Source organism: Pieris brassicae, chromosome Z (assembly GCF_905147105.1).
Source record: "Pieris brassicae chromosome Z, ilPieBrab1.1, whole genome shotgun sequence".
Classification (NCBI taxonomy): domain Eukaryota; kingdom Metazoa; phylum Arthropoda; class Insecta; order Lepidoptera; family Pieridae; genus Pieris; species Pieris brassicae.
The window spans coordinates 8,856,587-8,872,391 of record NC_059680.1 but is presented as its reverse complement, the minus strand read 5'-3'; the positions used below and the strand labels follow the sequence as shown (position 1 = coordinate 8,872,391).

Here is a 15,805-nt window from a genome sequence, read left to right as displayed (position 1 = left end):
CTTAATAGAATAATATAAATAGTGTAGAAGAAACAAAAATACTACTTTTTGTTTCTCCCATACAATATGCCAATTTCATATATAAGGACCTAATATTTTTTTGCTGGAAATGTGTAAAAAGTTTACTGTATTACTGAATTCGTTCTTAATTTTTTTTATCAATAACGCTTCATTATAAACGATCAATATTTTTTGTACAAAAATATCCAAAATGAGAGCTTTGGAACGGTGAAGGAACATTGAGAGTATTTCTTTAAGTGTGTATCAGGTATAGAAGGTTCATCGTCTACTTGCCTGCTAGTAAAAAAATAATGATACAGACTTAGAAATGTGAGGCCCAGACCTAAAATTTCGAAGTGCGACTTTTTAATCGATTTAACGCAATTGAAAACGCTGGATACCTTACAGCTAAGTAAATAAACTAATTTACAAGTAAGACTTATGGTTATTATGGTAGAATTCGGTTCGTGCTACCGGGCTGTGCAGTATAGTTATGTTCGCTAGGATGACTACTCAGCTACTGCTTAGTAGGAGATAATAGAACATAACCGTCTCTCATAAAAAGAGAAGAGTTCAAAGAGAGATGTCGCTGTCGCATCCCTACCACCAAACTCTTAGTGATACAGTAGGGGGCTAAAACCTCAATGCTTAAGAGGTTGAATCTGAAATAGATTTATCTTAACAAGAATAATATTAGTTAACCTCAAAGAAGAATTCAATATAATTAAAAGTTTATTGGGATGTTCTAATTTTAAATATAACGCGAAGAAAAATTGATATTTTTATCTCAATAATCTGTCAAAAGTTTGTGTCAAAGAATTTTTACAATAATAAAATTTTATTAGCCCGAAAATAAATTTTTTTCGAGAGTCAATCAGGAAGATGCTATTTAAAAGTTTAAAGTGTAGAAATACGTTGTGAATGTAATACGTTAGTATTGCGTCACACTTAGAAGTGGATTCGTTGATATTATAAGAAAAGCTAAGTATCGGAAAGCAATATGTCAAAAGATGGCAAAGAGGGGAAAGGGAAAGGTCCTGAAACAAGTGCGTTTATGAAGGACTTCATCGCCGGTGGAGTCTCCGCTGCCGTCTCCAAAACGGCCATGGCGCCTATGGAACGAGTCAAACTAATTCTACAAGTACAGCACGTTTCAAAACAAATTGCAGAAGATAAAAGATACAAAGGTATGTTTAAATTATCTGATTGGCAATTTTTTATATGATTAGATTACGTAACAGACGCAAATGTTCTGACACCCTCTGAATACAATTGATCACTTAAGCCCTAATAATTTCCTATATTATCTTATTTTCAGGTATCGTCGATGCTTTCATCCGAATCCCTAAAGAACAAGGAATCGGTTCCTTGTGGCGAGGGAATTTAGCTAACGTAATTAGATATTTTCCCACGCAAGCATTGAACTTTGCATTTAAAGATGTTTACAAAGGCATGTTCTTAGAGGGTGTTAATAAAAATACACAGTTCTGGAAGTATTTTGCTGGTAATCTAGCCTCCGGTGGGGCTGCCGGTGCGACATCTCTGTGTTTCGTGTACCCTTTAGATTTTGCAAGAACAAGGTGGGTAATTTTTTTACTTTCTTACTTAAATAATTGTGCAGTGCACGGCTAGAGGGTGTCAAGTGAAGAAAATCATTAAAAGCAATTAAAAATTCCTTTTCATTTGTCTTACACATAACTTTGCTTTTAAATCTAAAAAATAAAGGCCATGAGCGTAATTAATTCGTTTAAAGTTATTATACTTTTCTCTTGATAGACTGGCAGCTGATGTGGGTAAAGGAAAGGCAAAGGAGTTTAATGGTCTAGTCGATTGTTTGATGAAGACCATGAAGACTGATGGCCCAATAGGATTATACCGAGGGTTCGTTGTCTCGGTACAAGGAATAATTATTTATCGTGCCACTTATTTTGGGTTATACGATACAGCTCGAGGAATGCTTGTTGATCCCAAAAACACTTCAATATTTGTTTCATGGCTCATTGCTCAGGTAATGTGGTTACCATTGAGGCTTGACCAATTTGTGTTTTGTTGCTAATGGTTCAATTTCACAGACAGTTACTACGATTGCCGGTATTACCTCGTATCCTTTGGACACGGTACGGCGGCGTATGATGATGCAGTCAGGTCGGCCAGTTCATGAACGACTATACAAGAATACACTACATTGTTGGGGTGTTATACTCAAAACAGAAGGGGCGGGAGCTTTCTTTAAAGGTGCCTTTTCAAATGTACTTCGAGGAGCTGGAGGCGCCTTTGTACTTGTCTTATACGATGTGATCAAAAGCCATCTTTAATATGCGGTTCTCGTTGTGGCAATTTTTAGAATACACATTTAAAAACCTGGTTGGCTTGTATAATATTGTTGTTGGATAATAGTGGCGTTAAATTGTGAATGTTGATATGCTGTTTTCAGGGTTGGCAGGAAAACCCGTTGTATTTTTAAATCACATTCTTTATTCAATATATATAAAATATTTTCAGTAATTTTATTTTTCTTTAACCTTAACATCGACCATTTATTTTATGTCACACAACAGTGCAACTCCTCTTAGTGTCCAATGCCTTGGGTTACTGTCCGTTTCAAAATCTATAGAACCAACGTATTTTGCGTCTGTTCTTTGTGGTTTTCTGTATATAGGACATTCATAAAGCCTAGGATCTTTCCCAGCCGTTGTATTTATAGCAAATATATAGATAACCGGCATTTGCTCATATAGTACTTTAGGTTTGGATTCTATCAACTTCCCTGTTTTCCTGTCTAGTGAAGCCCCTAAAAAAGTAAAGTTTATTTAATGCATGAGGCTGGCACAGTATGTTTACATGATAATTTTTGACACAGACAATCATCCAGAGAATAATCGTACTGATTTACTGGATACTCCAAATCTACATTATGTGCATCCGTTGAATTCAAACTTACCTTCTAGAAATAAGCCGTATACATAAACTCCTTCTGTGGGACCTTCATGTACATCTTCTCGATTTAACTTCGTTATAAGATTTTGTAACACTACTGAATCCAAGGCCCATCCCTTATGACTGCGTGTCACTTCCTGGAAAAGTCTAAAGTTGTTAGTGGTTATCCAGCTGCGACGAAAAAGCCTTCGATATAGTTTTATGCAAAAAGAAATACAGAAGTATTACATACTACAGGTTTATTACAAATAACAATAGAAAACTGTTTATGCTCAAAGGAAATAAAAACAGATGTTAACATGTATTGATATTGAAAATGATTTACTTGTCTCATTGCAGTCAGGAAACCCTGAGGGTTGAAGAATCCTGTCATCCAAAATGTGTTTGGCCGACCATTACGTAACCATATTCGATATTGTTGTTCACGTTCTAATAGCTCTGTGTACCAAAAACCTAATGTTGCTGACTCCCAAGATACCTGCAGCGTTAAGTTATATTTATATTATACATATTATTATGCTATTTTAGTGGCATAATGCACAGAGTTAGTGGAATGGTCAATATAGAATAAAACTTGAAATATTAGTTTGTCATAGCAGGAGTAACGTTTTTATTACTTAATATAAACAGTTCTAATTACAAGTACCTTTAACCACTGAGTTGGTATGCGTGCATCATACATAGCATCCAATGATTCTCGTAGTCCTTGACTCATTACAATTGTCCCATCTATCGCCAATTTAAGGTCGCAAAGTGTTGTGTATACAGTTTTAATAACTTTTTGTATACGATCTATTTCTTGCCTGTAGAATAATAAAAATATTTTGTAAGATTTTTTTGTAGTTTCTGACTACATCCTATTCGTGCTAAAATTTACCTCAAAAATATATTCATCGGGAGGAAAGCACCCATCTTTTGGAGAGCTTCTCTTACTTCAAACGTAACATATTGCTTAGGTAGTTTCTCTAACATATCTTCAGCCAACCGATACACTATACTTTCTCTTGTTTCTCCCCCTTGACTCCCTCCTTCCTTTGGCTGCACACTTAATATTGTATCTAAGATATCTTTTGCGCTATTAATTTGGTATGTGATGTCAGCATTACCGTGTAAACCAAATACCTCGGGAGTGTCTGTTAATGGTAGTTGATTGATATAATCAATGTATCCTTGAAGGTTCCTGGTTTGTGGAACTTTATATCCTTTATAGAATTCAAAACCGGGACGTAAAAGTACGTCACAAAACCATACATTGGTAAAAGTAGTGAGAAGACGTTTATCAAAATCATCAGTTACTCTTCCACCATATTGTACTTCACCAAGCATGTAACATATTGTTGGCCAGGATATACCCTTTTTCGGATCGATTTCATCCAAGTGGTTTTGTATAAATTGGACACTTGCTGCATAATCTGCTTGGTTAAATTCATAAGGAATATTCCAGCCCAGTGGCCCAAATTTCCTTCTCTCCTGTACTATAGTATGTAAAAATGCAACGGCATATAGAAGCGGTGGCCATTGCGACAGAGAAGAGTAATCCAGAGTGTCCTGGGTAATATTTTGATACGTTCGCTTCATACTGGCTCTTATTCCTTGGGGAGGTTCGTTCGTAAATTTAATTGCCATTTGTAGTAATCCTATTGGAAAATCTGAGTGAACCTCTGTCGTGAGCCATAGACGGAACGAATCCTGTATGTGCTCGGTTTCAATTAAAGCGTCCATTGCTTCCACGCAAAATGAAAGCGATAAATGTATGTTTTGCAGTAATACCCAACCCCCTTCGTTCATAGAGTCCGAAATCATTTTTCGTGCAACAATTTCTTGGCCTTGTCCCATAGAAACAGCCTTCAGAACTTAAAAAAAAACACACAAAATGATTAACTAGCCCTTAGTAATTATCATAAAAGCTCTTATGTATAGTTAAATTGATACTCACCGATTTCTTTTGATTTTGAGAGGGAAGCAATTTGAGTGGACGGGTCGGACCCAATCGAGAGTATACAAATTAAAGGTGTTCTTGGTTCGGACTCTTCCCATGTAACTTCTAAATTCAGAATTCTACCCTCGCCATATTCAGCTCCAAGAGAATCTACACAAAAGTAAGCGAATTGAGCCTGTTTACATGATCAGCAAAATTTTCATTTGCGTACATAGCGTACATAAATCTTACCAACAATATATTTTCTTGCTTGTGACAGAGTTCTATCCGGGCTCCACGATCTAATCAGAAGCAGTTTTCGAAAAACGTCTAAACTATCTTGATAACCACTTGGTATACTTTCCTCTTCAGGCTTTGCTTTTTCATACCAAACGCGCCACTCCTTCTCACTTGATGTAATCTTGCATTAAATAATAAACAAATATATACCAACCGGGCTAAATACTCAGGCTCAATAAAAATATGTAATACATTATTTGTTAAAAAACAATGTTAATTTTAAAAATATGTAATTAATTACTTTGCTCTCTTGTTATATAAATTTACTTACTTTGTTTAGAACATCTGAAAATATTTTCAGTTTACTTATTTCAACTAGATTCAACCACGTTATATCTAATATCCATTTAAATGGTTTTGGAGTAACGGCGTTTAGATCAAGCGATGCACCTCCTTTCACAAAAGCCATGAACTCATCATGAGATATAAGACCTCGATGGCAATCAATTTTCATAGCTAACATTAAAGTGAATAACGCCTTATGCCTTTCGTATAAACTGCGTAACGTAAATGCCCAAACTTCATGTGTTAAATACTTTAATATTATGTTGATGCGGTCTTCAGTCACATTGCTTTTTGTCGATTTAGTTATAGAGTTATCAAATATGGTTAAAAATTGTTTTAATGAATTTTGATACATAATATTGACGTTACTCATTTCCACAATCAAAAAGTATAGAATTGACCCTCTAGCTGCAACGGCTCTAAACTCTTCTCTCGCTTTAATAATTTTTCTTTCTGTAACTTCAGCCACTTTAAGTTTATCATTCACTTCTTCAGCCGTTGTTTTGGTAATTTGAAGAACATGAATCAAAGCCTCATCATCAACTAAAGAACCTTCTGATGACGTTAGCCGGCACAGTAAATTACTTTCTAATTCTTTCATACTTCTTTGATTTTTCATAACAGATTCAAATAAAGCGACTCGTTCTTCCTCCAAGTCGGATTTTTCCATTAATATAACCCTGCCAAGTAACTGATCTTCTAGACCTTGCATTGTTACGGTAAAATCAATTATTGAGGTTTTAGCACTTATTTCTGGTGAGTAAGGTGGATTGGGTAGTTTTGTGGTAATATAAAGCATAAAACCCGGCATTACATCACATTCTTTATCACCTACAATTACTTTTTCAATTGAACCTGACTTGATAAAATTCTTCTCTAAAACGTTATCTATTACAGGGTCTAATTCCACTCCTACGTCTTCAATTAGAAGTGGACGACCTAATGATAAACTATCTTCAAGGTGCGTACGGAAATACTTGTGATTTAATGAAGTTATTTGCAATTCATTAGAGCTTTCTTTATTTTTTATCCAGTTTTTTCCTTGGCTCTGTGGGTCTACTAAGAGAGGGTAAGAGCTTGATTTTGTGACTATAAGAGCATTTTGTACCGATAATTCATCATTAGGTAAACCTTGTAACGTCCATTCAGATATTGTGGCACTTTCAACCAACATGTTAGTAATGTTCAAGTTATCCGTAACGGGTATTTGTTTGCTTTTCAATATTCCCATCCAAGTATTAAATAGACTGTTTCTAAATTCTTGATTGTATGGGCCACAATAGGATAGGAAACCCGTAGCTAGTACTACATCTCCCACTAACCGACCCAGCTGTTCTTTAAAGTCCTTGCTTTGTTGTGTCCATCTTATTTTCTCTCCACCTAAGCCATTTATGAGCTGTGTTGCTGCTGTCATTTTACGTAGACAAACATTCGCAGCGTCAGTTAACTGCTGTTTTTCTGACACAGCAGCCTCGTACTGTTCTTTTACTTTTCTTAAGGACATTTCACGTTCTTCAAGTTGTCGTTCAGCAGATGATAAATCTTCCATAGCAACCTAAAATTAGAAAAAGAGCAATTCGTAAACCTAATTATGTCCAACTTGTCTTTTAGTTTATTAACAGTTTTGCCTTACCTTAAGTCTGGCTTCTTGTAACATAAGACTTGCTTTTAAAGGCAAAACTTCCTTATTTACGCTATGAAAAAATGCCATTGCTTTGGTCCACGATAACAAACCAGCAACATCACCACAGACACGTTTTGCTGTATCCATATTGTAATCTTCCATTTCAAAGTATGGTAAGAGATGCTCTACCATTTCATTGTTGATTATGTCTTTCGGATAATTTTGTAATTGAAGTAAAAATGTTGTGCTCGCCATCATCTAAAATATGAAACAAATGTTGTAATTTATAATAACTTTGTTTTGATCTAGAATTATAAATTATTTACATGCCTTTAAAGACTCAGCCCAAGATGGTTTAGGGCACGGTGCTGCTGTATCTGGTATGATTGGATGTAATCTCCTCTGAAATAAAATCAAAACGCAGTCCATAATTCTCATAATGAGATGTGGAGGTCTTCCCAATTTTCTCACAGTAGCAATGTGTGCCGGTTTTATAGTATTTAAAGCAGCCTCAGCTTCTTCTAGGGCAGGTTTAGCTGCTTCAAGTTTACGTTCAGCTTTTTCTTTTTCCTCTGCGATAAATGCAACCAATGCTTCAGCTTTCTCTTTAACAACTTGTACTTGGTTTTTTACTATCTCAGCCTGCATGGCTCTTTCCGTTACTTCAGATAGCACACGGTCTGCTTTTTCTGAAGCTAAAGCTAGATCTTGTTCCATTACAGCTAAATCTTTTTTTAATACTTCTACAGATATTGATGCCTCTCGTAATTTCTCCAAACCTGTATCCATTCTTAAAGCTCCATCTCCTAGTTCTTTTTGTTTCATTTGGTAAATTGTTTTATATCCCCCAATAAAACTTAGATATGACTTTGGGGTTACATGTGAAGATCGCCTGAACCTTTGAAAGTACTCTGTTGAAACTGTGGAAACAACATCTTGTATGGTTCCAAGTACTGTTACTAATTCTTTTTTAACTTCTTTGCTACATTCTATTTCAAAGTCTGCTAGGAAATGATCTGCGACAGATACTAAGGCATCCTTCGGCCATGGTTGGAACCAGTCTATTGTACAACCTGATATTAAAGCCGGAAATCTCATAGCTCTATAACGAAATGCTTCACTTACCTGAAAGATAACAGATATTATTGTACTTATATACAAATAAGTACATTTTCTATGTTCGAAAAGATTTTAATTATACTTACCGGCGAAAAGCACAAAACTACATGTAAATTTTGACAGGTCCTGTTTAAAAAATATTCCATTACTAGTTCGTTTGTAAGCGTACGTTTTTGGTTTTCCCTTTTCATAATAGGTGTTAGTTCAGATATAATTTCTTGTTGTTCATCTTTTGTAAACAAATTTGATATAACACCAGAACTTAAAATATTATTTAAGTATTCTAAAAATCCTTCTTCTTTTATGTCTAGGTCAGTAAATATAAATGTCGTACCTTTACCTTGCACTCCACATGACCGATATAAAAGTTTTAAGTCTTCCAAAAAGTTACCCACATTATAAGACCTAGTGAGCGCTATCTGGAAGGAACGATATCCGGCTATAAAAGTAGATAACTTTGTTAGCGACTGTTTTCCTGACCCACCTACTCCTACGAGCATAACATTTCCTCGAGGGTGTCTGATCACACGTGAAATTTTTACCAAATGCAACATAGCATCTGGGAAAAATACTAGATCCATTCCGGATCCTCGAACCATTTCATTAAATTGTGATAAAAACATTTCTAATCGATCTCGTAGTTCGCTATAATCAAAGACAGGCTCATATACTTTTGGTAACTCCATATCAGCATCTTCGCCTTCTTCACCCGTTGGTTCCGGTGCATCTCTGATAAGAAAATAATAAACTTATAAACACATTTTTAATATTTGTGAATTATTTATTTACGAATATTTTCATTACCTCATAAAGTCTACGAAAACAGGGTCTTTTTCCATCATTTTTTTATATTCTGCACCCAGAATTTCTTCAGCAATATTATATAAAGCTTTGTTAAACCAATCTTTATCGGACTGATGTGTAAATCTATCAGAGAATACTCGGGAACATTCATGTTTCCATAGAAGCATTAAGCATTTTTCAGATTCTATAACAGTAGGCAAAGTACCAACCATACCTTGCCATACTCGTGATAGGTCTCTCAAAGAAAAGACGTAATGAAATTTAGCTGGTGTTGGTAGTAAATTTATTCTGGTTCGTGTCCAAAGTTCACGTGTCAAAGGAATTATTTTCTTAATGAGCGATCGAACTTCTGCAGTAAAACCTCGCTTAGCGTTGTAATGTCCTTCTCCAATAACTTTAAATATTTTGTCTATCGAATCATTGTTTGGCAAAGGGCAATTAAAAATAGAGAAACGTCTTTTCAACCTCGCTGGAATGTCATTTCTTCCACCACCTAAAATAAACAATTTCATTTTAAACTTTACTAATACTTTATAGGTATGAAAATAAAAATTAAGAAATGACAATTATCTAACCAGGTTGGCCCATGGCACCTAAAAACTGAATATCCACAATAGTTGTAAAATCTCCTGGTTTCTCTAAACTGTAAAATCCACCCATGCTCATAGTTTGGCGCACTATTTCATTAGTAATCTGATCACCCCATTCGTTAATTTGAGGTAGATTTATATCATCTATGAATACTAACATTTTCTTGCCCCCCGGTGGACCAAACGTCATACCACTTCGTTTTTCTACGTAACTTTCTATTGTTTTTTGAAATTGGTAAGGACTTGTAGCCGATGAAAAATTAAATGAGCGTCCCATAAATTGATCTGGATTAGCGTTTTTCATATAAGCTTTCATCATAACCGTTTTAGCAGATCCCTGTTCGCCAAGTAATAAAACTGCTTTTCCTTGTTTAGCAATGCAATGAATAAGATAATTAATCCGAACATTATCAACTATAGGAATAAGAATGTTCGCATAATCTGGAGTGGCCGTATCAGGATATTGATAATTTGTCATTAAATCTTCCCATAACTCCCACTTTCCATGTTGTTTAACGTAAAAGTCGAATAACATACTTGGTTTGTTATGAGGATGTTTCGGAATATCAAGTATTTCTCTATAAGTTTCTTTAATATATTTATCATATTTAATTCTGTCGCCTGTTTCTAGAAGCGAACCAAACCCCCAAACTAAGGAAAATACATAAATTTTATGCAAGTGTTCAGGTGTGTAAAGCTGTATTTCTTCGCCTTTTTCTTTTTCTTCGTCATCTTCCATATCACCATTCACTGATTTGCTAGCGGATGGTTCTTCGGTTTCTACTATTTGTGGAGGAACCAGACCTTCCAATAGGTTAAGCATTTGGGATATTATATTACTTTGTAGAACCCGCATACTGAAACTAAGATTTTGGGTACACCACGTATATGTATTTGGAAAAGTTTGTTCAAACAATGTACTAAGTACTTCATCCTCTCGGACTGATCTTGTTTTAAGCCAGGCGTTTAGTACTGTAAAGATAAAACATTAATAAACTTATATAAATAAAGATAGGTAATATATGAATAACATAATACCTGGTTCCCAATCTAAGCCAGATGAGCTCATATATACCATGCCATTTCGAGAAACAGTTGCAGGAGATGCATTGTCGATGTTTTCGGGTTCAAATATTATTTTTGAAGTTGGAGACATGGTTAAACGATCTCCGTTTGCAAGAGTTAAAGTTTTGTTATCATCAAGAACCGAATTTAAGTTTTCGATCCATATACTGTCAACTGGCCCATCCAGAACCAGCCAAATGTGTTCACCAGTTTTAATTTTTAATGTTTTGCGCCACAAAGCTGAGAAAATCCCGTCGGTCCAGTCATTGGTGGCGACGTCCAAGCGTCCAAACATTTGTGATGCAGTGATTGCTTTTGGATTCATCCTCATTTCCCTGTTATTAAAACATTATTGATCAATTATCTCTTAAACATATATCTTATATCGTATATAGGTCTGCCTTTTTAGATTCAATTAGAATTTAGCGTTTATGTAATATCATTAAATAAAAAATTGGCGGCATTGAATTTGTAACATATACAGTTATATTATTTTTATATTTCTATGTATGTTCATAAGGGATGTAATGTGCGCAAATCGAAAACACGATTGCGTCGAGGACTGGAGGTGTTAATAATAAATAAATTAAGGTGAGGAGATGTTAATGATTGTTTAAGGTGGCTTCTATTTAAAAATATACGGCTCTAATGGAATTAAAATATAGCGTCCGAGCGTTAAAAGGTTAAATACTAGATAACTGAGCATTGGATCCAAAACACGTGAGCGTACCTATGCGGGTCTTCGGTTTCCGATAACGCACTCATTACTGTATGTATGCAAGTAGTTTTCCCAGCACCTGGTGGACCTAATACCATTATACCATGGCGTACCCGCTGCGTTTCATATAGCTATAAACCAATGAAAAAGATCATATAGAATAAAATCAGATGAAAATATAAGGATATTAATTATTATTTTTATATACCTGAACAATTTTTAACACCCACGGTGGATGATACACTAAACCATTAGCATCAACCAGTTTTCTTATAGCTTCTTCGAGATCAGGGTATGTTGTTTTCTCAATTACTTGATTTGGGAATAAATCCGCAACAAGAGAAATAAAAAGAGGTTCATCTTCATCTATGAGTTTTGATAAATTCATATCTCGAAGTACCCTCATAACAATGGTGCTTTCATTATCCTTTGCGTTTACTCTCTTAACAGCTCCTAATGTCCTCAATACGGACAGAATATTCCGTAGCCCGAAGTCATAGTGTACCTGCCAAATTTATTTATTTTATAGCTATTATTAATTTAAAACAAAATACTAATAATAAACTAAGCCTAGTCTATTATTAGGTTTTATAGCGTAAATTATGCGCAGTATATCTGATCTAAAACGTAGTGCTCAGCGGCTGCTCTATCTCGAGTAAGAATACACACCACATTCCAAAAAATCACTTCTCAACATTCCCTTTTCGACCTGATTTCTATATCTGTTTCGTAAACATTTGTTTTATCTAATAAGGAAGTAGATGATCAGCTTTCTGGCCCTGTCGTACACACCGTCGACTTTTTGGGTCGAAGGCACGCAACGATACCAGAGTTTAATGTGCACAAAGACAGAAAGTCCATTGGTGCACAGCCGGGGATCGAATCTTCGCCCTCAGGAATGAGAGTCGCACGTTGAAACGACTAGACCGTGCTCCGTGAAAGCTAACACTGCACTGTGAATCTAAAGCCTCACATAAATCACTCAGACATGCCTGAAAATACATAAAAAAATTCAGGAGCGAAAGAATGCATTACAAAAATATATCGATAAGAAATTATGTTAATATCTTTTAATGCAGATCCTCTTTGGCTTTATCAATTTTATATGTTATTACGTCTAATTTCAAATGTTTAAAATAAATTGTTACCTGCTTGGTCAGTTGTTCTTCACATAACTTGTAAAGGGTATAGAACTTTCTTGCCAGTGTAATATTTTCTAAGAAACCACATGAAGCAAGTTTGACACGGATAATAATCTGTCGATCGGGTACCATCATAGCTACAGTTCGAAACTGTATTTTTAAATTTTCTGGTAATTCCTTTCGACCAGCATATCCAGGATTCTGGTCAAACAAAAAATTAAAACTACGAACTATAATAATATTATTGTTATCGACACCAATCCTCTCAACGCCTCATTAGTTTATCCAGCACATTTTGTTGACAATAGGAGCTTCGACATTCGACTACATGGTAAACAAATGAAGTGGACACTTACAAATAAAATAAAAATCTAATTTACCATGCAGGCAACATTATTAATGTTCACTCAATAAAGATAATAAAAAAATATATGAAGCAGTACCATTACATCATTCGTAAGGAAAGGTATTTGTTAATTTTTTTTTAAATTTAATTTGTTTATTTTACATAATAATAAAATAAAATCATATGTTACATTATTATCTTTTGGTGGTTATCGTTAGGCTATTTAATAACTGACTGGGTAGTCTATTTATTAGCTTCAGTAGCAAATACCTCAACGTCTGTCATTATGCTCAACTCGTTGTTTTATGACATCTCGAAAAAGTTGCTCGACTTGAAGACATTTATTTCCTTATTCTGTTATTTGGGCAGCATTTTGCAGTGTTTTAAAATTTATTTTTCTTCATTTTTATATGAATCGAGCCCATTTCTCGAGACAAGGTGTTTGAGGATTCTGATTTGAAGGTTGAGATACGTTGCGTAAGTTCTACCGTAGCTTATTAACCTGTGATTGATGACTGACTCGCAAAGTAGTAAGAATCGCGATATAAAGAGAAAGTTTAGTTTTAAATGTTATATGCTTTTGAAGTGTTTCTATTTGTGCCAGAAACTGTCATAGCTTATCGTAAGCGTATTTTATGTGTTAATTGAAATTCATGTTTTTATCGATAATTAAACCTAGATGTTTTTGCTTATCAACTTTGTCTCAAGAAAGACTCTTGCACATGGTTGAGGTTGGAGTCATGCGTCTTCGATAAATGTGTATGATATGCGATCGAGATAAATTATATACCATCGTAATGAAGATGCCAAATTCTGGGCACATGTCTGACATATCACCGTCTGTGAATAGAAACGTTTTCTTCTTTTCCTTTTTAGCAGCAAGAACTACGGCTACTTGCTGTGCAGCCACGGACAGTACTGGTAGTTCTATCCGATTAAATTCGTCGAAACAGCCCCAAGATCCAGATTGAGCGAGGCCTTTGTATATTCGACCAAGACCCCTGAATATACAAATGATGTATTAAATTCGATATAACGCAATAGAATACCTTAAAATCAATTGAATATCCATCTCCATACAATGTACATTCTAAATATATTGATGACTGATTTTGTTATATATTTTATGGAATATATCATTCTGTATGAAATGTATACAAAACAAACGGCTATGAACTGTCATCAGTGGGCGATCACAAAGTCTGAAGGTTGGCGAGTGCTTTCAAACAATTGTTACGTTCTGTTTTCAAGGGCCTGACGTAATGATTTGGAAATACTTTAACTAGCAGCTGGTTTTGGAGAATATTACAGAAAGAACGGTAACGGATGATCACGGGTTTTGTTTGTAACGTGTAACGTGTGAAAAGAAATTAAAGTACAATTTACCGGTAGTCCATTTGGTCGGAACAGTTAAAAACTACGACGTATTTAGCGAGTGTTTTTCCCATATCCTTCACTGTTTCTGTTTTGCCTGTTCCCGCTGGCCCGCATGGAGCCCCACCCATGCTCATGGCTAAAGCCTGAGCTAGAGTTATATAGCATCTGTAATTAATTCGTTCCACATTAAATGGAATCGAATAATAAAAACTAAATTTTTTTAAAACTTCAATCTTTGCATAACATACGCTTGGTCGTAGTGCATACTACGATATCTCTCAGGCAAACCTCACGTGGGGAATATTAACTAAATGTTAAAATTAAATTATATGTTATTAACCGCATAGTAACAGTGTACAAGAAATGTGTATCTAAAATACCGCAAAGTGAACAACAACACGACATACAGATGTCATATGAAGATTCATCTTTAAAATATATTAAAATGTAAACATTACCTGTCTGTTAAAGGCGTTATAACAAGACGTTCAGTACAACCCAAGTATTCATTTTGATAAGTGAATGTAACGTCAGTCACAGATATCCAAGTTTTGTCCACGTCCTCTTTGAAGTAAAACCGACACTGTTTTAACCATTCAAAATCATTTGCTGAACGAACGTTGAGTCGACACTGAAAAATTACATTATATTTGCGTTACATCCGTTAAGATTTTTTTTGAAAAGATTTTTAAAATTTGAAGAATTTAAAAAATGTACTAAATTGTCTAATTCTTCTTAATAGAAGAAGATATATGAAGTTGAGGGAGCTTATTCACGCTGAACCCCTTAAGTAGACCCAATAAATCGAAATAATAAGACGAAACAAACGATTCATTGTTTTAAAAGACTGCAATATTTTTTGATTTATTAGCATTAGTAAGTAAGCAATACAACGGGAAAACGAATGTTTGTACATTTAGTACTTTTTAATAAATATTTATTAATGAACACCATGGCCCAAATGTCAAACGGGAACAAAATCATAGTTGGAGAAGAGGCTTATATTTGAACCGATTATTATTTTCCTTTTTAAAATATCTCTAGTAAGTCTATATTTATAAGGTACCTTTAAGGTATTTGTAGCAGTGGCTTACCAGCATATCGAAAATATCTCTTTGATGCACATGAATGGTAATTAATGTCTCGAATTTAATACGTTCAATTTTAGAAAGATCCCGAGTAGTTTGATCAATAAGTGTATTGAGTAACTCGAGAAATTTGTTATTTGTCTCTAACATGATTTTTTTATCTTGTCGGGCCTGCATTAAGGCCAATTCTGCGTCTCTTGTCCAAATTATTTGAATACCAAGAAGGCCAACCTGCAAAATGATGAAGAACAATGATTATTATTATATCCTATGTCGGGGTTCTTTACAGAGTGTCAACATTATAGTTACATCTAGAATTTTGTACTGGCCTATACGAGATATTTATTTCGGATCATCTGTGTCTGTATTAAACTTTAAAAAAAAATCTTTAGTCTTGGCATCTGTAACTATGCATGTAGTAAGTAGGTGATCAACTTTCTGCCTACAGGTCTACGATTTTTGTGTCTAAAACACTCATTACGATGTTACCCA

The 15,805-nt window shown here is 34.8% G+C and overlaps 2 protein-coding genes across 2 annotated transcripts in view; one reads left to right on the top strand and one right to left on the bottom strand.

Moving 5' to 3' along the window:
* Positions 1-772: 772 nt before the first annotated feature.
* Positions 773-2,499, top strand: LOC123718979 (ADP,ATP carrier protein-like). Its single transcript, XM_045676008.1, has 4 exons — positions 773-1,187; positions 1,319-1,580; positions 1,777-2,008; positions 2,073-2,499. Exons 1-4 carry the CDS (start codon positions 1,001-1,003, stop codon positions 2,313-2,315), a joined length of 924 nt encoding a protein of 307 aa, XP_045531964.1. The 5' UTR covers positions 773-1,000; the 3' UTR covers positions 2,316-2,499.
* An 11-nt stretch (positions 2,500-2,510) lies between these two features.
* LOC123718980 (dynein axonemal heavy chain 5) overlaps positions 2,511-15,805 on the bottom strand; it is a 33,358-nt gene continuing 20,063 nt past the window's right edge. The window contains exons 28-48 of the mRNA XM_045676009.1: positions 15,320-15,544; positions 14,684-14,856; positions 14,235-14,390; positions 13,639-13,849; positions 12,509-12,703; positions 11,569-11,865; positions 11,373-11,491; positions 10,616-10,977; positions 9,563-10,549; positions 8,988-9,480; positions 8,270-8,912; positions 7,395-8,189; positions 7,074-7,322; positions 5,427-6,995; positions 5,108-5,276; positions 4,874-5,026; positions 3,815-4,790; positions 3,584-3,740; positions 3,263-3,415; positions 2,942-3,074; positions 2,511-2,791 (exon numbers count right to left, since the gene is read on the bottom strand). Of these exons, the coding sequence (XP_045531965.1) occupies positions 2,538-2,791; positions 2,942-3,074; positions 3,263-3,415; positions 3,584-3,740; positions 3,815-4,790; positions 4,874-5,026; positions 5,108-5,276; positions 5,427-6,995; positions 7,074-7,322; positions 7,395-8,189; positions 8,270-8,912; positions 8,988-9,480; positions 9,563-10,549; positions 10,616-10,977; positions 11,373-11,491; positions 11,569-11,865; positions 12,509-12,703; positions 13,639-13,849; positions 14,235-14,390; positions 14,684-14,856; positions 15,320-15,544 (8,469 nt within the window). The 3' untranslated portion in view covers positions 2,511-2,537. The remainder of the gene's footprint in view (positions 2,792-2,941; positions 3,075-3,262; positions 3,416-3,583; positions 3,741-3,814; positions 4,791-4,873; positions 5,027-5,107; positions 5,277-5,426; positions 6,996-7,073; positions 7,323-7,394; positions 8,190-8,269; positions 8,913-8,987; positions 9,481-9,562; positions 10,550-10,615; positions 10,978-11,372; positions 11,492-11,568; positions 11,866-12,508; positions 12,704-13,638; positions 13,850-14,234; positions 14,391-14,683; positions 14,857-15,319; positions 15,545-15,805) is intronic.

What these genes read in the sequence shown, in the direction of transcription:
- LOC123718979 (XM_045676008.1), top strand. Translation starts at nt 1,001, where the DNA reads ATGTCAAAAGATGGCAAAGAGGGGAAAGGGAAAGGTCCTGAAACAAGT. An exon ending in TTAGATTTTGCAAGAACAAG is followed by an intron (nt 1,581 to 1,776) that starts GTGGGTAATTTT and finishes TTCTCTTGATAG; the next exon opens with ACTGGCAGCTGATGTGGGTA. An exon ending in TTTCATGGCTCATTGCTCAG is followed by an intron (nt 2,009 to 2,072) that starts GTAATGTGGTTA and finishes TCAATTTCACAG; the next exon opens with ACAGTTACTACGATTGCCGG.